Source organism: Papaver somniferum, chromosome 8 (assembly GCF_003573695.1).
Source record: "Papaver somniferum cultivar HN1 chromosome 8, ASM357369v1, whole genome shotgun sequence".
Taxonomy (NCBI): Eukaryota; Viridiplantae; Streptophyta; class Magnoliopsida; order Ranunculales; family Papaveraceae; genus Papaver; species Papaver somniferum.
Window position 1 is genome coordinate 10639123 of NC_039365.1, and position 23254 is coordinate 10662376.

The 23254-nt window shown below is 37.9% G+C and overlaps 3 protein-coding genes and 1 long non-coding RNA gene across 4 annotated transcripts; 2 read left to right on the forward strand and 2 right to left on the reverse strand.

Moving 5' to 3' along the window:
- Positions 1-1939: 1939 nt before the first annotated feature.
- On the reverse strand, positions 1940-5673 carry LOC113304326. Its single transcript, XM_026553408.1, has 3 exons — positions 3776-5673; positions 2775-2914; positions 1940-2482 (listed from the first exon to the last, which is right to left on the reverse strand). Exon 1 carries the CDS (start codon positions 5439-5441, stop codon positions 4272-4274), a length of 1170 nt encoding a protein of 389 aa, XP_026409193.1. The 5' UTR covers positions 5442-5673; the 3' UTR covers positions 1940-2482; positions 2775-2914; positions 3776-4271.
- An 8972-nt stretch (positions 5674-14645) lies between these two features.
- Positions 14646-15944, forward strand: LOC113305065 (uncharacterized mitochondrial protein AtMg00810-like). Its single transcript, XM_026554174.1, has one exon. It carries the CDS (start codon positions 14646-14648, stop codon positions 15942-15944), a length of 1299 nt encoding a protein of 432 aa, XP_026409959.1.
- Positions 15945-18059: 2115 nt separating this feature from the next.
- Positions 18060-20138, forward strand: LOC113301876. The gene is made up of 3 exons (XR_003336525.1): positions 18060-18130; positions 18687-19142; positions 19825-20138. It is a non-coding gene; the product is annotated as an uncharacterized LOC113301876 (long non-coding RNA).
- Positions 20139-20498: 360 nt separating this feature from the next.
- Positions 20499-21085, reverse strand: LOC113305066 (late embryogenesis abundant protein 6-like). The gene is made up of 2 exons (XM_026554175.1): positions 20999-21085; positions 20499-20912 (listed from the first exon to the last, which is right to left on the reverse strand). Exons 1-2 carry the CDS (start codon positions 21083-21085, stop codon positions 20499-20501), a joined length of 501 nt encoding a protein of 166 aa, XP_026409960.1.
- Positions 21086-23254: the final 2169 nt, after the last annotated feature.

Consider the following 23254-nt stretch of genomic DNA (forward strand, 5'->3'; position numbering starts at 1 on the left):
AACTACTGTATCTCACGAGCAAACAACTTCTTTTTTCTCAACTTCTTGTCAATACTCTTTTTAGGTAGACATGGGTGATAACATTCATATGGGGTCTAAAACAAACATCCAAAACTCAAAAACTCAAACTGCAAATAGTTGAGAGTCATGTATGCCTTCACTTTCTTCGATTCACTTTCGCATTTGCTTTGAACTCCACAAGATTTTTAATTCGTACAACTTACACGCCCCATATGGATCGAACCTCCGCTCTGATACCATGTTGGAATTTTAGAACAAATTTAGGAGATATACGAGCATGGTTGTATTGCTCGTACAGAGCTCCTAGGAAGCAAGACTAACACTTAACCTCTCAAAGAACTCTTAATCTTATTACTAACTTCTTTCTTCGTTACAATTACAAATGAATGTATCATTTCCTATTTATAAGAACTATGCCATATTGCCTAGAATACTCTAGAAAACACTAACACAATCACCTACTTTCTAGAACATTGTTACTTGACCGACTTTGACTGTCTCATGAACATTCTAGATACATTTGACTCTAGCTAACTCTAGAAGCTTCTAAACTATTCTAATTAGCTAATTCCACAACTTTCACCGTGTAGAATTTACTACATTTTTCTAAACTAATCTAGACAACTCTAGATTACAAATTACTATTTCCAACAAAAATCTCCTAATTAATTCCTCAAACGAGGACAACTCTGACTGTTTGTTTATCAGATCCGTCGGTATACTACTACTCTTCTAGGTTTGATAGTCTAGAAACATACAATTCTACTTCTATTTATACAGAACACAACCAAGTATTAGTCTCTCATTAGGAAACTAAACTCTTTCCTAAACTCTATACTATCTGGATTAGGATACCGACCTCAATATGGAAACCCACTGTTTTCCTAAGCTGATACTACCTGAATGTGTGACTACTGCGATACTAAGTACACTTGTAGTGTTTATTTTCAATTTCTTCTAGTTTCACCACCTCTACAGGCAAGGGACAAAGGTGGTGGTAGTAGTGCTCAGATAGTTTCCACCACTGAAGTACATGTTTCTCAATATGACTGTAGCTAAAATTTCCTCATTACCCAACTAAGATCGGTGAAGCCGGCATGTAAAACTCAAAGTGGATGCCTATGCTTATGCCTCTAATAAAACATAAATAGAGCTAGTTTAGACCACACAATAAGAAAAGACTGGAAACATAGTTGCAACATTTGATCAATGTTCTTACCCTAATAACAATAACTTGGCACCAAAACAATGTGCCAAAGCCTTGGCAAGCGTTTGTTGCTAAATCTCTTCAAAGGACAGAGATTTAATCAGCTTCGCAAAATCTCATAACCGTAACCAAAAAGCCAGAAGAGACAAAAGACATGCTCTAGAAAACGTACCAACAGGCCCTGACAGCAAAACTGCCCGACTTCCATTCCAGGTGACAGATTACGAGTGTAGTCAAAGAACTCAGCCTGTTTCAGATGAACGTAAGCAGCACTCGTCAACTTGGCCTAGGTTTTCATATGTTCCCTTTTTATTTCTCCCAGTGGAATAAGTTGAAGCAGAGAAGAATCAAAGAACAAACTTCTTTTACGCACATCCATACTTTTTTTTTTTTGACTTAAAAGGTTAAAACTTTATTAAAAAGGGAAAAAAGAAGTAGAGAAAGAAGAGTGCACTTGAAAGTGCTACAAAGATATGGCATAACAACCAAAATTCAACATGAAAAGGAAAATAAAACTAACACCTTGTTTGTCTGCAGCTGACTCATCTGAGTCGTCCAGATTTGAGTCATCTGGATCTGACTGGAATCACCTGACTCATCTGGATCTGACTCACTAAGGTCTGACTCAGAAAATGTGTTTGTTTTGCGAGTCAGACCTGACTCAGCTGATTGAATTTTTTTGGACATAAAATACCCTTGTATAGAAATGGGTTATCAGGTATCATTTTTTTACTCTCCATTCATTTATAACCTTGAACTAAAAAGGGAACATACACATTCATTTGCTTTCGTTCACCAATAATAGTATGTTCAGTAGCAACTGAACTGTAACTTGCACATATATAGATGGAAACTCTTTGCAGAAAAAAAGAAGAAGAACAAATTATCCCGAGAAGCGAACTGTGAGTAACCAATAAGGCCCTCTTAGTACAACAGAGACATCAATGGGAAATAACGAGCAAGCAATATAACAACACCATGCATTCCTTGACCCCCAAACATCATTCAAGGGAGGATTCACTGGAGCAGGAGTTTGGGTAACGTATGAACTACTTGGGAATGGTCCTTGAGATGGTGCAAAAGCATTTTGTTTGGCGAAAGCTGAGGACCCATCTGTTCCATTAGGGGCCACAGAAGCAAGACCAGCTCGTGCTGGTGGAATTGCGTCCGCAAGAGTAATTAAGGCTCTGACAGTCAGCTTAACGCAGTCCAAAAGAGATGTCGACTCACCACCGTTGATAAAATCTTCAAGAACTGCAGGAAAAAAATATACTCACTTATCAAGTTTAAGGAGGTTGCTAGACAGGTATTTTGCATACTCATCCGAAAGATATCATATAAAAACCCGACAACAAGCATGCAAACTAGACAATTCACCAGCAATGCTATTACCAAAATAAAAGGGATTAAGTAGCATGTTGTAGCATTGATAACACCCAATTTACTAGTCCTAGTAATCAAATATCAAGCATGAAGCATTTAGAGAGAAAACATCATTAATTGTAGCACATAACACGTTGTGAGGCCAAAGTTGTTCGAGAGGTACATGCATCATATATCCATCCTGATTTCCACTCGACAAAAAAACGAGCCACTACTCTAGTGCCCAAGTACCACTGGATTAGTGGAGAATAAGTGGGAAAATTCCATTTCTCTTTATCTGCTGTACTCCACCAAGTGCACCTACTGTTGAGAAAGAATTTTAAAAGAAAATGAATCAGTGAGAATCAAAGAAACTGACATCTGTTTAATTCAAATAGAGGAAAACTATTCATGGACACTCAAACCACCAACAGCTTACCAATCTACCTAAAGAAATTCCAAAATAATCTAGGGTCTCAGATTAGAAAACAAATAGTGTTCAACACCAACAATTGTGATGTCTTGTTGATCTCCATATCAATTACGTGTTTATAGGATACATTATAGCTACGAAATTTGCGAATAAGATATACACAAAACAAGACAGAGAAAATAGGCTCAAGTGTCTCTAACAACAATTCACATAAATACTCGGTCGATAAACCTAATTTTAAAATTTTCAATATGCCAAAAGCAATATTCTTTGGTGACCCATTCCCATCAAACGTAGATGCAAGCATCACCTACATCCCTATTATATAACCATACTGCATATGTTCCATATTCACACATAATCTAACTTTAGCATATACATACCATTAGCCAGGATTAGGTATAGGGCATGCTGGCAGTGTCAGTAAGTTATTTGTTCATGCACTACAAACACCGCACATGTATACAAGAATCACAATTATAAGTTAATAAGCAGTGTTGAACACGAAGTACATAATCATAAATAGTAAAACTATGCAATATTTTTATTTTAATGTGTTGAAAGAGAAGTTGCTGGTAGCTGAAGATGCAAGATGTCATTCAAAAACTTAATTTATTTCTCTCTTAGGCATTTCTACAAACAACTAACAAGCTTAGGGTATCAAATTAACTGACCCATAGAATAGAAACTGACATAATTTAATTTATGAAAACCGATTTCTTAAGAAAACAATCTATGAAATAAAGTTGTACCTTCACACAACTTTTATCCTCTTCCTTCTCCCGGAAAGCCATTTAAGAACTCAATTAGAAGAAAACCCATATTCCCAAATAAGAAAAGCTCATGTTCCTAAATAAGAAAAACTCATGTTCCATAATCTCATCCACTGAAGTTGATGATTTTTTAAAAATAAATAAATAATAATAACTCAGATGGGTTTAAAGAGATGGAAAAGATGAGTAAAATTGTTTAATGAGATGCAGAATATGAATTGAGAAAGATGAAGAAGATCAGCTGATAAAGATTAAGGTGATATAGGGTTTTTTCGTTCTCCCAATTTGTTTTTTTCCATCGAAGAACGAAAAAATGAGAAAGGAAAGGACATTTTAGTTTTAAAAGGCCGAGGATATTTTAGCCTTTTCGGTCGACTCAGATGTTAACTCTCATGACTCAGGGATATTACGATACCTGACTCCAGAGGGATCGAGTCAGGGGTTGAACTTGACTCAGGCGCCTAGTCAGGGATTATCAAAATTGGAAACCAAACATTCTGACTGCTGACTCGGTGCGAGTCAGGGGTTGACTCAGACCTAGACGCCGAGTCAGCTGCAAACAAACAAGGTGTTCCTCAATGGGTTTAAACTTCTCCACAGAAGTCTCTTCATTATCGGTTTCATATTCTGACTCCTCATTTGACTCTACACAATCATCCACATACGTAGTGTCTTCATTGTGTTGATCATTGTTGTTGCTTTGAGACACAAAAGTCTCTACAGAGGGAAGGTCTTCATTAACCTCAATAAGAGATTCAAAAGAATTCTTATTTTTGAGCTCATCTACTTTCTTTTCATTTTCTTTGGTACTTCCCTTGTTCTTTCGCCTAACGTATTTCCTTTCCACATCAGGGGAGTCTGCCTTCTCCTCAATAGAGATATGCGCAGCATTATCTACCATCTCTTCATTTGATTGTACACGGGACTCCCCTTTTTCTGTTAGGCTTCCACTGTCATTATGCTCCTCATTCCTAGGAGTCTCCAAATTTCCAGCCTTGTCGATATCAGTCTCAGAGACATTCTTTATATTCATATCCGCATTGACCACCTCTAAATCTAGTCTTTGAGACTCTTCCAGCCTACCCAAAGTCTCCTTGTTGGTTTTGCTCAATTTTGGTACCCAGATCTTCTTGGTAACCTTACTAGCAGAGACCTTGGGACATTTAGCACTAGAGTGACTAAATGTTGCGCAAGCCTGGCATCTTGGAGGTTTCCAAGTGTATTCAACCGAGATTTCTAGTTCTTTGCCATCAAACAAAATAGGGATGAAGGATGGAAAATCGCTAGTTACATCCATTTCAACACAAACTCTTGCATAACTCATCCTTGTCCTTTCTAATGTGTGTTTATCAGAACATATTGGAGTTCCAATACCACTAGCAATCATGCTTAAGCCTTTGGCATTCCATAAATGAATTGGAACTTTTCTCAAATTCATCCACACCGGAACAGACTTCAATTCTTGAATGCTATGCTCGATGAATAATTGCCAAGGTCTGATCAGAAATAACTTCTTTAAAATTGTGACAGATCCCATCTCTATGGCAGCAACCCTGTCCTCATCCAAATCAAATTCAAAGATGTACATTGATTCTTCATGAAGAGACATTCTAAATCCTCCCTTAAGATTCCAAGCTTTTCCCATTGCTTCCTTCACTGCATTGAAAGGTGGCTTTCGACCCACAAAATACCCAAATACAAACTTATCGCAAAACCTAAGTTCATCAATAATATCTGTAGAAGAGATTATAGTCCTCTTACCTTCAATCGATTGAAGATTTAGAAATTCCAGCTTGCAGGAGGATGAATCCAATGATGCTCCCTTTGTTGCTACCAAACAAAGATCTCCATTTTCCAGGATTAGGGATTTCAGAAGAAACCCCAATTAAAATTTCCTATTTCTCCGAGAAGCACTTGTAGACTCTGTTAACGGAGGGAAATCAGCCAACCCAGTATTTGACTCATCAATTGATAAAGATTTATCTGCTCTTTCACTCTGATTTGGATTCAAAATTGGTGGACAAGGAGAAAGACGGCCAGCAGCCATGAAGAACGCGAGAGGAAAAAAATCCCTAGAAGAATCGCCCTTTTCCCCCTTGCCACGTCATCAGAACGGGGTGCTTCTTCTAAAATCTTTTCTTTGGTTTGAACACAATGAGCACAGCCCATACTCAATAGGGGAAATTAGGCTCAGGCCCAACCCATGGATAACCCATAATATGAGGCCCTTAATTAAAAAAGTTTAAATCTAGGCCCCGAGTTTTTAAAAGACCTTGATACCCTTATGCATATTGTCAAGCCCATAATTAAATAAAATTTAAATCTAGGCCCAAAATTATTAAATCTAGGCCCGAAATTATTAAAATACAGTGCGAAGGTGTAAACAGAAGTTACACATGCATATGGCATGTGTAACCAGAAGTTACACATCCTTATGATATGTGTAATACAAAGTTACACTTGTATATATATGCAAATAAATAGACATAAAAAAAAACACAAAAAAAAAAGTTATTACTTTAATATTCATTTACAATAATTTCTTAGCATGTGTAACTAGAAGTTACACACGCATCTGTTTAGTGTAATTGAGAGTTACATATGTGTCTATCTAGTGTAACTGAGAGTTACACATGCATCCGACTTGTGTATTCAGCGTCAACTCCAGTTCCAGCGAGACCATTACCACGTTTAAGCAATTAGCTTTTATGAAGTTATCTAAAACCTGAAATATAACAACAAGCAATCAGTATTTATACGATTAAAATGAGCAGTACATAAAACAATGTATATTTCAGTTTCACAAGCATCTGACTAGTGTAGCTAGCGGTTACACATGCATCTGAATTGTGTAACTGAGAGTTACACATGCATATAACATGTGTAACTAGGAGATACACATTCATCTGGCTAGTGTAGCTAGCAGTTACACATGCATATGACTAGTGTAACTAGGAGTTACACATACATATTGATATGTGTACCCAAAATCAGTATGTGTAAGTAAAAGTTACACATCTAATTAACATGTGTAACTTGCAGATACACATGCATCTTTATTATGTAACTAGGAGTTACACATGCATCTGACTTAGATATGTCAACATAAAATCAGAAAATCCATCTCTAAATGAATAACACTAGCAAAAACGAGAGGTGACTATCAAGCAATTACTATCTCAAACTATTCATTTCTTCAAGGGAACCAACACCAAGTCAGATTTCATCCCATCTTTAAAATGGTTATGAACACCGTGAACATCTATGTCAATGAAACATACAGAACCCCTAAAGGAATGAACTAAGAAGCAAAGAAACTCATATCCTAGAACAAGTGTAGGTATCTTATGATCAAGAAAAACACAATTCCCAAGTGTAGTGAATAAAATGGAGCCAAATCCCTACAACATTCATCTCAGAACTGCAAAATCCTGAACTTGGAAGATAACAAAAAAATGCCCTAAAAGACAAGGAAAACCAAAAGGCAATCTTTCTCAGAGAAATAACAGAATGGAGAACAACAAATGATTCAAATTCTATATTAAAAGATTCCTAATTCTCAAAATTTGTACTTCTAAAATCTAATCAACCACAGTTATAGGATTCAAATTCAATTAGGGTATCATCATCCTTGTTAATTCTTTCATTCGAACTACATACTTGCATAAATCATAAGAAACCCAGAAAAATTCTACCAAAATTTAGAGAGAAATCAATAAACAAGAATCTCAAAACGCCAGAAAATGTATCAAAAATACAACGAAAGAATGACCTGGACTCTGTAAATCGAGATTGATACCTGAAGCGAACAAGGAGATGTGAGACTCCTTCTTCACATAGTCTCTAGACTCTCTCCTCCATCTGTTGAAGTGAAGAAGCACCAAAGTTGAGAATCGCATATTTCAGTCTCATGGTCCTATATAGGTTCCAAGATAACGCTTCAAAAAAAAAAAAAATAAAAAAAAATAAAAAGAATTTTAAACGCTAGAAACAGGGATGGAACCAGTTGACCTTGTGGTTAACAGCCACACGCTCTAACCAGCTGAGCTATTCCAGCTTTGTCGTACCGTTTGGACGGTGGAGATACATTTTAACCAAACAACACCGGGTTACAGTCCGATGTAACTTTTTCTACTGTCAGCTGTAACTACATTTCAATGTAAATATGTTACCATTTGGGTGTGCCAAATGGCAATGTCATTCATCTGCCATCAGATACAGATAATCTGGTTGATCATAGCTAGACTACATATTGATATTCATGCCGAGTCTGAGAATGAGAGCCATTGTCCGATTATTTTTGCCAAATCTAACATAATGGATAACAAACTAAAAACATTGTGATTCCGTGCAATTTCGCTAAATTAATCCCCAATCAGAAAGAAATGTATGCCATCCTCTATTCCTGTTTAACTTGTCCTAACTAAATTGTGCAAAACGGATGCAACTAGCAACTCTTGACCAATGAAGATACATGAAATACCATGGATAAGTATCTACGAAGAAGCTTTAGAATCAAAAAAATATTAAAGTGAACTCATCTGGATGTATATTTTTGCTCAGTGACCGAGCCGATGTGATATATTTTATTCAGTGAATTCATTTGGATGTATTGTTTCCTGTTCTACAGGCTTTAAAAGGTAACAGACAAGTGGCCACAACTCAATTTTCTGATTGACCTTCATCAAGTGGGGTAATTTCGTTAGTGCGAGCCTTCTTACTCACGGAGAGTGGCAAATGACAGGTGGTAACCCTTGTTTGCTGGAAACTGATGGAATAGATACCATTACTCCTCCATTGATGAAGAAGGGGATAATGCTGAAACAGAAGCAACGAACCAGATCACATTAAAAGGTGAATAAACACAAGTTGAGAGATTAATTGGAGTAGAAAAGGAGCTAGAAACGAATTATCACTGATGCACGCCACAGTGCATGCATAAACCAAATGCCAAACTGATGTAGGACATCCGAATTAATATTTGTTTTCTTATTATTTTTAGAATTTAATTATTTTAGAGTAGTATTTCAAATTTTTAGAATTACTTATTTCTAAAAGTTATTTAATTCTATAACGCCATTTATTTTAGGGATTTCTTATTTTCCAAGTTTGACTATTAGAGTTATATAAATAGGGAACAAGTCCCTTGTATTACAATATTTTCAATCAATATTGAGTTTTCTCAACTATTCTTTTACCTTACTACCAAAATTCTTTATTCACGCTTAGTACAAGAATTCTTTATAAACTAACAAAATTCTTTTACCTTACTACCAAAATTCTTTATAAACTAACAAAAGCAAACATAAAACCAGTAAAGTAGATGCAGATGGGACAAAAGTTCACAAATGTATTCGTCAATCAAGCAAGGATTAGAAGCAACAAGGATTATTACTTAGTACAAGAATTTTGGTAGACGTGAGATCTAGGGTTTAGTCGCGCCTCTCACATTTCGGTAAATTCTACCTCACAATAGCTAATTCAAAATTTTCTTCTTCTGCTTAAACACATAATTCACCGAGCTTTTTTTGAATTTCTTTCTGAAAGCTTTTAAATCTCGGTCATGTAACGACCGTCGGCGGCAGTATTATTGCTAACGTTGTAACTGACTGAAATCTTGAAGGTATTAGTTCCATCCATAACTCAAGACATCAAGAGACTCACTTGGGGTTTTAAAGATGATCTGGAAAACCTTAAGAAGAAATTTATCTACATTCAGGCAGTATTGAAGGAATCTGAGAATATCCAAATAACTGAGACTGTGCAAGTTTGGTTAGAAGATCTCAGAGATATTGTTTATGATCATCTCATGCGCAAAGAAACAATCAAAGGCTTTAAAAACAAGGTTCGTGATTCCTTTTCAGTATCATCCAGCAATAACCCGGTACGTTTGCGTTTTAAGATTTCTGGCAAAATTCTAGCTATCAATGAAAGATTAAAAGTAATTCTTCAAAATAAGAAAATGTTTAAGCTCCCAAATAATACTGCTTCTACTAGTACAACTCAGCAAAGGAAAAGTAGTGCCGACATTCGAAAAACTACCTGCTTTGTTGAACTTGCCGATGCATCAAACTTCGTCGGGAGAAACAGAGACAGGTTTAGAATTGTACAAATATTAACGAGCTCGTCGTCTCAATCTGAAAAGCTTCCAGTCTTGCCCATAGTTGGCATGGGAGGGACTGGGAAGACAACTCTGGCACAGTTTGTCTGTAAAGACGAGTTAGTTGTGAAATGCTTTGAACTAATAATTTGGGTCTATGTATCTGAAAACTTTGATGTCGATAGGATTGTTAAAGAAATTCTTGATCAAGTAACAATAAATAACAAGAAGTCCGATAGTTCATCCAGCAGGGAACTGATGGGACGTGAATTATGTGAGAGTCTAAGCGGCAAGAAGTTCTTACTGGTACTAGACGATTTGTGGAATGAGGACAAACATAAATGGAGACGCTTAAAACTGCGTTATCTGTTGGTGCAAATGGAAGCAAAATCTTAGTCACTACTCGTAACGACACAGTTGTATCAACGGTTCGTGGGACGATTGATTGCTACTCTTTAGCTCAGCTAACTAAGCAAGAGTGTTGGTCTATCATCATGAAGAAAGCATTTGCTGCAGGTGGTGCAAAAGAGACTCCGCCGATGGTTGAAATTGGAAAACAAATAGCGAAAAAATGTGGTGGTTTACCACTTGTTGCAAGAACTCTTGGAAGTCTTATGTACACAAAGAATGCAATAGGTGATTGGGAGTCGATCAAGGCAAATGAAGTATTCAAGATGACCGATGATGAAAGTAAAATTAAATTGATACTGAAGCTCAGTTATGATAATCTACCCTCACATATCAAGCGATGCTTTTCCTATTGCTGAATGTTCCCTAAAGGTTTTGAGATTATGGATGGCAGAGGGATTCCTCCAACAGTCTGACGAAGGAAATGGAAACACAATGGAGTATATTGGAAATGAATGTTTCAACCATTTGGTGCAGAACTCTTTATTTCAAGATTTAAAAGAGTATTCTTTCAGTTGGCCAACTGTGACATTCAAGGTGCACGATTTAATGCATGATCTTGCAAGGATGGTCCTCGATACTTCTGAATGCTCAGTTTGGAAGACAAATGAGAAAAACTATAATTCAAAAGTACGTCGTGTACAAGTGGCTCTTGATGATAAGGAGTGGGTTGAAATGTTTACCGGAAGAAATTGGACCTCTCAAACATCTAAAATGTCTTGACCTTGGTAGTACCGCAATTTTGGAATTACCAGAGTGGATCACAGATTGCTGTCATTTCGAATTTCTGAATCTTATGAGTTGCATGCATTTAGAGTTCTTCCAAGAAATATCGGTGATCTGAAATATCTAAAGCATCTTGATTTATCTGGTACATGTATAAAAGATCTACCAGTCTCTATCTGTAATTTCGTTAATCTGACCTGGTTGAAACTCAAACACTGTCTTTCTGTTAGAGAAAAGGAAAGTTAAGCTATTCATGGTGCCCTTTCCCTGTTGTATTCAATCTTTCCTTTTTCTATTAGCTTTTGTTTTGTAAATTACTTGTAACCCAAGAGTGGTTTCTTGTATAAATAAATCGTTTCTCCTTTGGTTTTCTCAAGTCGAGAAACCAAGCATTCACTGAATTCTCTCTTGGTATCATCTTGGTCGACCTCATTAGGACCTGATTAGGGTTTCCAGATTTATCTTTATATATATTTTTTTTCAATTCATCTTTTACTTTGTCATTATGTCAACCGAATCCACCCTTTCTTCGTCAACCTCATCATTGACTTCTTCTACATCATCTACTATTGGTTCTCCTAGCATCATGGCTTCTTTATCTTCTTTCCAGGTACCGTTTGAGCGGTTACATGGTGCTGTAACGGAGAAACTTGCTGGTCACAATTTTTTGTTATGGAAGGCTCAATTTACGCCTTATTTGCAGGGTTATGATTTGGAAAAATTTATTGATGGTACCTACCAGTGTCCACCGGCTTTTGTTAATGAAGCCCCTAATCCATTATTTTCATCTTGGCGACGCACAGATAAACTCTTACTTGGATGGATCATGTCTTCTCTTACTTCCCCAGTTCTTGCCAAAGTCAAATCTTGTGAAACATCTCATTCTATCTGGACGAAACTAGATGGTCTTTTTGCATCTAGGACTGATGCATATCTTATACATCTGAAAGAGTCCCTTTCTTCAATTAAGAAGGGAAACTCAACTATGTCTGATTATATACAGTCGGTTAAAAATATCGTCGATTCGCTGACTGCCAGCGCAATAGAAGTTTCTGACAGGGAATTTCGTCATTACGTCATTAAGGGTCTTGATTCTGCATATGAGTCGATTGTTAGCTCTTTAATTACTACTATGGGTGTCATCAACTCGGATGAGTTTGAAGCTATGTTATTATCTTATGATCTTCGCGTGGCTTCCCAAAATTAGATTATTGCCTCTCAACCACAAGCTAATGCTGTCTCTACGAGTCGTGGTCGTGATGTTCCTCTCACAAGGGACGGGAAACCAGCTATCATCTGTCAAATATGTGAGAAGCCGTTTCACCAGGCTAGGGATTGCCGTAAAAGATTTGATACGGTAGACTACCCTTCCCGTGATCAGCGTAAACCAGTTAAGGGTAATAACAACAATAACAAGGGTGCTAAGTTTTCGTCGTGCACTAACTCATCTCCTCCTACTGCCTATGCTACGAATCATCACCAACCAAACTACACCTATGATTGACTTGCTGATAGTGGGCCGAACAACCATATGACGAATAATCTTAATAATTTGCAGAGTTATTATGAGTACACGGGACCTGATCAAGTCCGCACCGCTGCTGGATCTAACATGACAATATCTCATATTGGTAATGCTATCTTGCCAACTCCACCCCGTAAGTTCCTTCTTTCTAATGTCCTTCATGTCCCACATATTTCTAATAATCTTCTTTCCGTCTCTCAATTCTGTCATGGTAATAATGTGCTATTTGAATTTCATGATAATGGTTGTCTTGTGAAGGAACGTCGCACGGGGAAGGTAGTACTTGTGGGAACACTTAAGGATAGACTTTATACCCTTTCTCCTGCCTCATCTATCCGTGCATATGTTGGAGAACGCACATCTCTTCAAAACTGGCACCACCGTTTAGGGTATCCTACACTTAAAACAGTCAAAGCAATTGTTTCGAAATATCATCTACCTGTTTCTACTTCTAGTTTTTCTATGTGTCAGTCGTATTTAGCAAATAAGAGTCATAAACTTCAATTTCATTCCATTACTACTGTCTATGACAGTCCCTTAGATTTGATTGTTTCAGACGTTTGGGGTCTGACTCATATTTTATCTAATGAAGGTTTTCGGTATTATATAATTTTTGTTGACGTGTATAGTCGACTTACTTGGATATATCCTATGCATGTCAAATCAGATGCTGTGTCTATTTTTGAAATATTCTACAATCATCTTCATAACCTTTTTAGTCGGAAAATTAAAATTTTTCAATCACATAATGGCACTGAATATTGTAAATTCACCAAAATCCTTGAACTCAATGGCACACATCATCGTTTTACCTGCCCCCACACATCTGCACAAAACGGCCTTGCGGAACGACGACACCGTCACATTGTTGAAACAGGTCTTACTCTTCTCTCAATGGCTTCCATTCTTTCTAGTTTTTGGTATGATGCATTTTTTACCGCAACCTTTCTTATGAATCGAGTTCCTTCCGTCCCTACTGGTGCTCGTTCTCCATATGAGATATTATTCAACAAAATTCCTGATTATTTGTCTCTTCGAAATTTTGGATGTCTTGGTTTTCCTCATCTTCGAGATTATCGGACAAATAAACTGGAATCTCGGTCTTCTCCATATGTCTTTCTAGGATATTGTGCAAATCGAAAGGGTTATAAATGTTTTCATATACCGTCAGGCCGTGTTTACTAGTCACGTCACGTTGTTTTCGACGAATCTACATTTCCTTTTGCAGCTGCACCCCCCGTACTACCCCCTCCGTCGACGCCTTCATAGGTAATTTCTTATCCCTCTTTTATATCTTCACTGCCTATTTCATCTCCATCTCATAATTCCGCTGCCTCCTCGACCACTTTTCCTTCTCTGAGCAACCATGAGTCCACCTCTTACTCAATCCCAGTAACCCCACCTTCAAGTCCACTTTCTACAGGATCAATACCCACAACGTCATCATCCACCTCAAGTTCACTTTCCAATAAACTACCCACAATGTCATCACCTACTTCAAGTCCACTTTCTAATACACCAATTGCAACATCTTCACCTACTTCCTCCTCCATGTCAGACTCTACTCAATCCCATATATTGGATACCGCTCCAATTCCTTTTGAGTTACCTCCAATTGATCCTCTTCGTGCACTTCTCCCTGCTGTTCCTACAACACCTAGAACTGATCTACCAACTGTTCCTAATCCTCACCCAGCAACTATCAATTTTCCTAACCCAGTAGTTCATAATGATCATGCTATGGTCACTAGGGGAAAGGATGGTATTATCCAGAAAAAGGTGTTGTTAGCATCTAAACATACAAAAAATACTGATTCTTTGTTTGAGTCTACTTGTTACTCAGTCGCAAAGAACAATCCTAATTGGCGCAAACCTATGGATGAAGAGCATTATGCTCTGCTTAAGAATGGCACTTGGTCTTACGTTCCGAGGACTCCTAATATGAATTTGGTAGGTTGCAAGTGGGTGTTCCGTAAAAAATGACGTGCGGATGGAACTGTTGAGCGGCGTAAAGCACGTCTTGTGGATAAAGGTTTTAATCAGCAAGAAGGTATTGACTACGGAGGAACCTTTAGTCCGGTTATTAAGCCATGCACAATTCGGGTTGTTCTAACTTTAGCACTCTCATATTCTTGACCAATTCGTCAATTGGATATTCAAAATGCTTTCCTCAATGGTTTTCTTACGGAAGAAGTCTATATGAAACAGCCCCTGGCTACACTGATCCTCAATTTCCAGATCATGTTTGTCGCTTAAATAAATTCCTATATGGACTAAAACAAGCACCCAGGGCTTGGTATACTCATTTGAATGTTTTTCTTCAAAAACTTGGATTTGTTATTTCTCGGGATGATTCCTCCCTATTTATGCGTCGTACATCTGATGGTGTTATTCACTTGCTTGTCTATGTAGACGATATTATTTTAACAGACTCCAACTTAGGATGCTTGCAAAATTTGATTGCCACTCTCCATAAAGAATTTGCTCTAAAAGATCTTGCTGAATTATCATTCTTCCTTGGTGTCACACGAACTCCTGCTGGCTTGTTTCTCTCCCAGCGACGCTATATTGAAGACTTGTTAGAACGTGCTAATATGCATGGTGCAAAGCCTGTGAGTACCCCTTTTACAACTTCTACTGGATTGAACCCAGTGGGTGGAACTCCTTTATCGAACCCTACTGTTTATAGAAGTCTCGTCGGCGGTTTACAATATTTGTTGATCACACGCCCAGAGCTTGCATTTGCTGTCAACAAGGTTTGCGAATTTATGCAAAACCCAACGGACAAGAATTTACTTCTTGTCAAGCGAATTTTGCGTTATCTACAAGGTACTTTCTGTTATGGTATTACTCTTCGTGGTTCTCCGACATTGAAGCTAAACTTTCAAGCATATACAGATGCCGACTGGGCTGGTGATCAAACTGATAGACGTTCTACGAGTGGATATTGTGTTTTCTTGGGATCAAATATCATTTCTTGGAGTGCTCGGAAGCACAAAACAGTTTCGAAATCAAGTACCGAAGCCGAATATAGAGGTCTTGCGATTGCTACTGCTGAACTTATGTGGATTGAATCTTTGCTGAAAGAACTCCAGGTTCAAGTTTGCACTCCACCAGTTTTATGGTGTGATAATCTCGGTGATACTTATCTAACTATGAACCCCGTTTTTCATGGTCGTACAAAACATATAAAGATTGATTACCACTTTATACGAGAACGAGTTCAACGTGGCCAGTTGGATGTCAGATTTGTCTCTTCTCAAGACCAAATTGCTGATATATTTACTAAGAGAACACCGAAACAACGTTTCACTTCTCTTCGCTCTAAGCTTACTGTCTCCGACCACCCGCTTAGATCGAGGGGGAGTGTTAGAGAAAAAGAAAGTTAAGCTATTCATGGTGCCCTTTCCCTGTTGTATTCAATCTTTCCTTTTTCTATTAGCTTTTGTTTTGTAAATTACTTGTAACCCAAGAGTGGTTTCTTATATAAATAAATCGTTTCTCCTTTGGTTTTCTCAAGTCGAGAAACCAAGCATTCACTGAATTCTCTCTCTTTCGCTTAATAAACTGCCGACTGCCTCCGAATCTTAAATAGACTAAGATGCTTGGATTTCTCTTCCACAAAAATCAATGAATTACCAGAGTCCTGCTATAACGGCTTCCATAGCTTGGAAACATTGGTGGTAACTAGAGATTGTGTGTTTTCCAAAGAAGATAAGAATTGGATCAGTTTGAAACATCTCACATCAGCGGATTCATATTATAATATTGGGAAAATTGGGAAAATGCCCCAATTTGGAATGCAATGTTGGAAATCGCCCCAACATTTAAAAGTTTGGAAAAATGCCCGTTTCGTTAAAACCCAGTGAAATCACATGTGTGAGCCAACCTGTTCAGAATTCAGGGTGCAGGGTTCAAAATTCTAGATTCGGGGTTTAGGTTCAGGTTTTAAGGTTCAGATGGTGGATGCTGCGGTTTGGTGGTGATTCTGGTGGCGACGGTGGCGTTACACATGTTACTTAACTGAGTTGGATGGCAAAGATAACGGAATGAGGCATTTTTCCAACTATTTTTAACGTTGGGCAGATCTCCAACATGGCACCCCGTATTGGGGCATTTCTTTTTTTTTCTTTTTTGTTTTTGATCAGTAAAAAGTTTGGTGCTGGCCAGTTTCAAACTCAGGTCATTGGTATCATCACCCAGTAACTTTACCATTATACTGCAATGACACCGGCATAATATTAGAGGCATTAGAAGACTTACTTCTCCTTAGAACCCTGGAGATATATTGCGTGGGGGAAAACAGAGGTAATGATGATGATGATGAAGGCAACCGTATTGGAGATTTGAGAGAGCTCAATCTCCTCCGAGGAGTGCTAGAAATTCGAGATATACAAAATTTGGGAGGTGGAATAAAAGAAGCCCGGCAAGCAAATCTACAACTGAAGAAAAACATCAGCCATTTGAAGCTACATTGGTGTAAGAGAGTAATAAAAGATGCTTTGATTGATAGAATCACTGAGATAGAGGAAGAGCATGAGTGTTCGAGGGTCGAAGAGGGTGAGGTGCTGAGGGACGAAGAGGTGTTAGAAGGACTGCAACCTCACATTAATTTGAGAGAGTTGTTGAAAACTTCTTAGGTAAAAAGCTCCCTTCATGGCTGATGAGTAATGATGTTCTCCTGTCCCTTCCATTTGGTGGACATCCGGCTTTATGATTGTTCAAGATGTGAACAAATTTTAGGGTTTGGGTTACTTCCTTGCTTAAAAGTACTCACTCTACGGGGATTGGAGAAGTTAGAAAAATGAATAGAGCCATCGCAGACAGCAGACTCACAGGGAACTTGTTTATACCCTCGTCTCCAGCGATTGGAAATCATGTTTTGCCAGAACTTGCCAGTGGTACCGTCTTCTTCGATGTTTCCTTCTCTTACTTACTTGTTTGTTCACGACATAAATGCCATTGGGTTGAGTTCATTGCTGCGGAACAACTTAACCTCTCTCACCGTGGTTGAGGTTTGTGCCATTCCTGGCCTCAAGTTTTTTCCAGTAGAGATGTTTCAACCTAGTCTCAAATTGCTGCAGATTGCCTCGTGCCGTGAGCTTCAAGGTTTTGTTTCGGACGAAGAAAAGCATGGCTTAGACTTTAGTAAAATGACTTCCCTTTCCAAAGTGGTGATTGGGTATTCCGAAAAATGGAAGCCCTTGTTGGATCTTCAACGTCTTCCCAACCTCAAGCACATGGATCTTTATTGTCAAAGTGGTACAAATGATTCATCCGTAGCAGTGGCCAGGGCCGGCCTCCAAGGGGAATCAGGGAAAGGCCCACTTTGGGGCAGCAAGGCCCAGGGGGCAGCAAAAGCCTTGTTTGATATTGGGGGTATTCGTAAAAAAATAGTATACTTAGGGACTTATTTGAGAAACTGCATAAATATTTGGGGCAAACATTTCAATTAATTTAAATATGGACTTAATGATGAATATTGGTTAATCTCGTCAAAAATTTTCGACTTCTTCAGAGAGAACTCTTTTTCACTTTTGCCTTTTCTTTTTGAGCCTAAAACGAAAAGAGCAAGGTAATTATATGTCCTTTTGTATTCTATGAGTCTTAAATCATTGATTGAGAATCATATGATCTGATTATTCAATAATATGATTTCATTTTCCCTTTATCTGATTCTAAAACACATATAAATAGAGAAAGTTAGGGTTTATAAAAGATGTTGGTTTTTTTTTTGAATCTGATGGATCTAATTATATTGACACGCTTAATTCAACAATTATTTAGTGCTTGGCTTTATTGAGGGTGTTCAATAGTTGATTCCAGTGTTGTTGTTTTTTTGTTTGAAATTGTTAAACCTAGGGTTTTGAAATTTGGGGGTTTTGGTATAATTGTAATTTAATTTTATGATTAATTGATTTCGGTTGTTTGAATTAGGGTCTGCACCATAATTATGATTGATTTTATATTTTTACTGTCCATTTTTTCTCATGGTTATTGCACCATATTCAGTAGCTATTACCTGTATTCAAATTGCAAGCACAACTAAGTTGTATTCTTTCATTTATAAGGAAATTCATTAATCTTGGTTCTTTCATTTATAATTTAATAATTATCTTTCATTGTTACAGTTGTGTACAAAAAATAAATAAATTGGGGGGCATAAATTTTTTTTTTTGCTTCGGGGCAAAAAAAGTTCAGGAACGGCCCTGCAGTGGCACCACCATCAGAAAACGAAGCAGATCTAGAGGGTATCCAACACCTCATCTCTCTTTGTGATTTAAATATTTTTGGATGGTCCAAGCCTTCTCTGCCTCACCGACTTCAGAACCTCACAAATTTAAAAGGCTTATGGATAGTAGAGTTTGATGGTTTGGAGGATTTTCCTGAGTGGCTGGGAAACTTTTCATCTCTTCGAGTGTTGTGCATTTCTAAGTGCAAGAACCTTAGGCGACTGCCTTTCAAGGAAGCCTTCCCCAAACTCACTTCACTTACTCTATGCCTTTCATTGCCCTCCCCTGGTGGAAGGATATGCAGACAAGGAAGGGGAAGAGTTTCAAAAGATATCTCATATCAATACCATGCAAGTAAATGCTACCTATTTATTTACTTCTATATTTTATCACTTGCTGCTTAGAGCATCTCCAATGGCACATCCGCGTCCTTAATGTGTGGATGGGCTAGTTTACTCCTTTTTACTAATTTTTTCCTTTGTTTAGGAAGTTCATGAATTTCATCTCCAACCGTAAACAATGTGAAGAAGTAAAATTTACGGTTGTCATATATTGACTGGTTGAGAGCTTTTTTCCCTAAATTTTAGGGATTAAATACATATGAAATCCTCTAAGAAATCCTCTGAAATCAGAGGATGGGTTAGAGGATGTGAATACAATCGTCTTTCACATAAACTTCACATCCTCTCTTAATGTTCCCGTTGGAGATGATTTTTTTAGAAAAAGTACCATAATCCATTAAAAGAGATCATCACATCCTCCCATTGGAGATGCTCCTAGTATTGATAGGTTGGACTTTGGATTTTCTTTTTTTAGAAAAAGTACCATAATCCATTAAAAGAGATCATCACATCCTCCCATTGGAGATGCTCCTAGTATTGATAGGTTGGACTTTGGATTTTCTTTTAACCTTATGATTGCTTTCTTCCACCCACGTTGTTTGTACTGTACATATATATATGACAAGATTTGTATTGATAGAAGAGAAGTCTAAACATCTTTGTCTTCTTCATTCATTGATGTGTTATTGTTTCAGTGCTGGCTTGGGTGGAAGACAAGACTGGAGATGGTGGCATCCACATGAGCCATGGTGTCTATGCTATTATTGTACCTCTACCGTGCGCGACTTGGAGTTGACTGAAATCTAAGATATGATATCTTAACGCTTAACCTCAGAGGCAGTAGAACAGACATGGAAAATGATCCGATTCAACCATACCTGCTCTTTTTCATTTGCAAACATTAGTTGTAAATTATTTGTGTTGCGATGCAGCGGAATATTAAATTAATCTTGAATCCGTAAGATTTGGTGCTCCGAATCCACGAGTGCAAGTTATCTATTTCCCGATAGAAGTCCGAGTAAATTATGATTGTTTACCGTCGTCTACCTATTAATATCTAATCCTACATATGCTCAAGTATCCGTATTGGTTTATCATCTTATAAAATTGTCCTTAAAACCAAGCAAACAGCATTATGAATCCCATTCACAGTTGACTGGCATTATCCTGGAGTGGCAAGCGAAAATAAAAAGGTACCCCATGGAACGGTTGAGATATATTTCCAACATACAACAGCACTACCATTTGCAACAACATAGAAATTGCAAAACTAACCTAAATCAAACACACCTCTAGCTCAAATGATTACTAAAGCAAACAGTACACCCTTAGAACCATGCAAGCTTAGAACCAGTTACACTCGGCGACTTTACAGGTACTTGTTTGTTTGATGGTGGTGACCCAAAGTCGGATAAGTCGTTCCTGGTGTGGTAGTGGGCGTAGTAGTACCCGCTGTAGTCAAGTGATGGTGCCCATGTCCATGGTGCTCACCATGTACCCCAACAAGTGGTACTTCACGATGCCCATATGTATCAGTATGGCCCGTGATCGGATTATGATGATGCCCATGGGTATCATGGCCCGTAATCGGATTATGGTGCCCATATGTATCAGTGTGGCCGGTGATCGGATTGTGATGGTGGTCATATTTGGCATCAAGTGTTTCGGCCTTGTGCTCAGCTTTAGCTGCATGAAATTCCATCTTTGCTTCTGCTTCTTTAGCTTTCCTTCTTTGATGTGCTATCTCTTTCTGTTCTGGTGTCGTTGCTGCTGCCTTCTCTGCCTGTGAAACGAATTCGAGAAACTCTACTAAATAAATAACGAAGCAGAATGCGAAATACATAGTTATATTTAGCGATCACTTATTACCTTCTCATCGACTTTGGCTTTGTAAATTTTGGCATTCTCTTTGGCAGCACTAGCTACATTACTCAGCTTCTCCTTAGCAGTTTGCATTCTCGCTTTTGACGAACTTCCGAATTGAACAAAAAGACCAGTAGGACTACGAGTGCGAATTACAAGTTTTGGCTGTACTGTTTGGATACCGTTGTGGATTTCACTCCGTTCACGGATTTATATATACTGTATACAAGTAACAGGCGCCACGTAAAATGCCACGTGCCCACCATGCTATACTTTTGCCATTTTTTGGTCGACACGTACATTCGAGTTGACGTTTCAGTCTTCTTATGGTTATATATATATATACTAGTCCCACTGCTTATAGGATGATCATCCCATTGTGATGTATTTCTTGACGTCTAATGTCCAGCGGTTTCTATCTAAACCATTATTTTTTTTATATTTTTTAAGCAAATAAGGAAAAGAACAAAACTATCTTCTGATCGGTACACAGAGCCGGTATAAGCCAAATTGGTGGGACAGACCATACCGTATGGTCTAAGGGTGCACGGTACGGTTCGTCTCGGTTCTTGCCGAGGCCGAGTACCTGTATCCCAGAGGTCGGTACTGAAATTTTGGGACCGGTACCGTGTACCTCGGTTCCGGTACCATTCGGTTCCGGTCCGGGATCAGTACGGGACCGGTACCAGTCGGTACCTTTTCAGCAAAAAACTATCTGCCACTCTGCCTTTTATTTTACCTGTTTTTTACCTATTTTTTCTAAATAAAAAATTCTCATTCAAAGCAACAACTAATAAGTAGCAATATTACTAACAAACCAAACAAACAATGTCTTGAAAATATGGAAAAAAAAGTAGCAGTAGCCACACTAAGTCTTGAAAATGAGAAAATCTGGAAAAATCAACGAGCAGTGCAGCTAGTGCTGCAGTAGTCTTGAATCTTGATCTTCTAATCCATGTCAGCAGCACTTGTGGTGTCATCAGTGTTGATAGGACCAAGTAACGCTGCAAAAACAAATAATAGCAGTTAGTAACTATTAGACTATATCTATTACTGCCAAACACAAGTAATAATGTAATATGTTACCTTCTTCAACTTCAACATCATCATCTGGTATATAATCAGATAGAAGATCAAGTTGTATTGGCTTCCTTAGCCAGCTTTGTGTGCAAAGCAATGCCTCAACTGTCCTTGTAGATAAAGAGCTTCTACAAGGACTTAAGACTCGCTTTCCTGTGCTAAAAGCAGACTCAGAGGCAACAGAAAACACAGGAATGGATAATATGTCCTTAGCCATATGTCCAAGTATCTTATACTTTGTACCGTTGGTCTTCCACCAACCCAGAACTGTTATAAAAAATATGTACTGTTATAAAAAACATATTAGCTACTTGGACATATGGCTAAGCATCGAGCTCTGTTATAAAAAATAAGAACTGGACATTGTTCTAAGCATAACTGCATAAGTTCTAAGCAGAACTGGACATTGTTCTAAACAAAAAACATTATTTATTTAAATTATTTTCAACTTTTAACCATTATAGATGAATGATAAAAAGTAGATAACGGACTAGGATTTACCAAACACAATAGGATTTGAACCCTCAGTTCAGTACCCAACCAAACAGCAGGGATAAGCCCTCACCTGAAAAAACCTAAGACCAACAAAATCAATACCCAGACAGAACAGGTGAACAAAGAAAAAACTGCGAGAAATATCTATGCTGAAACCTTTGTGTTGCATCCATATATTAGCCCCTGCAATACAACAAAGAAGAAAAAGAAATCAATAGGAATCAGTACAGGAGAATGAAGAACCAACATGGAGATGAAAGGATGCGGCGGAAAGAGAAAGAGAATCTTAGATTGCATGACTTTATGCGTCAGCCCCTGAATATTCACCACCCACGTATATCTGCCTCTTTATAATGCTAATCATTTCAAGTGACAGCTAACATTGGTCGATTGAGGTATAGACCAGGTAGTTGAAACCTTAAAAATATGATCAATATAATGAGGTTTTAAAGTATAGCCAAGGCAGGAGCAGGAGAAAAGCATGACTCAGATTTCATGGAAGGACAATATTTATCACAAGCCAAATTATAAGTATGACTTAAGGCAGGAACTCCATATTGCTAGTGTAAACTGAGCATCCGATGCCACAACCATTGATAACCTCCATATTGCTTAAGATGGCTTATCTAATGATCATGAAAAAAATGTACATTAGCAGCTTGCCTACTGAATTTATGGCAAGCAAGT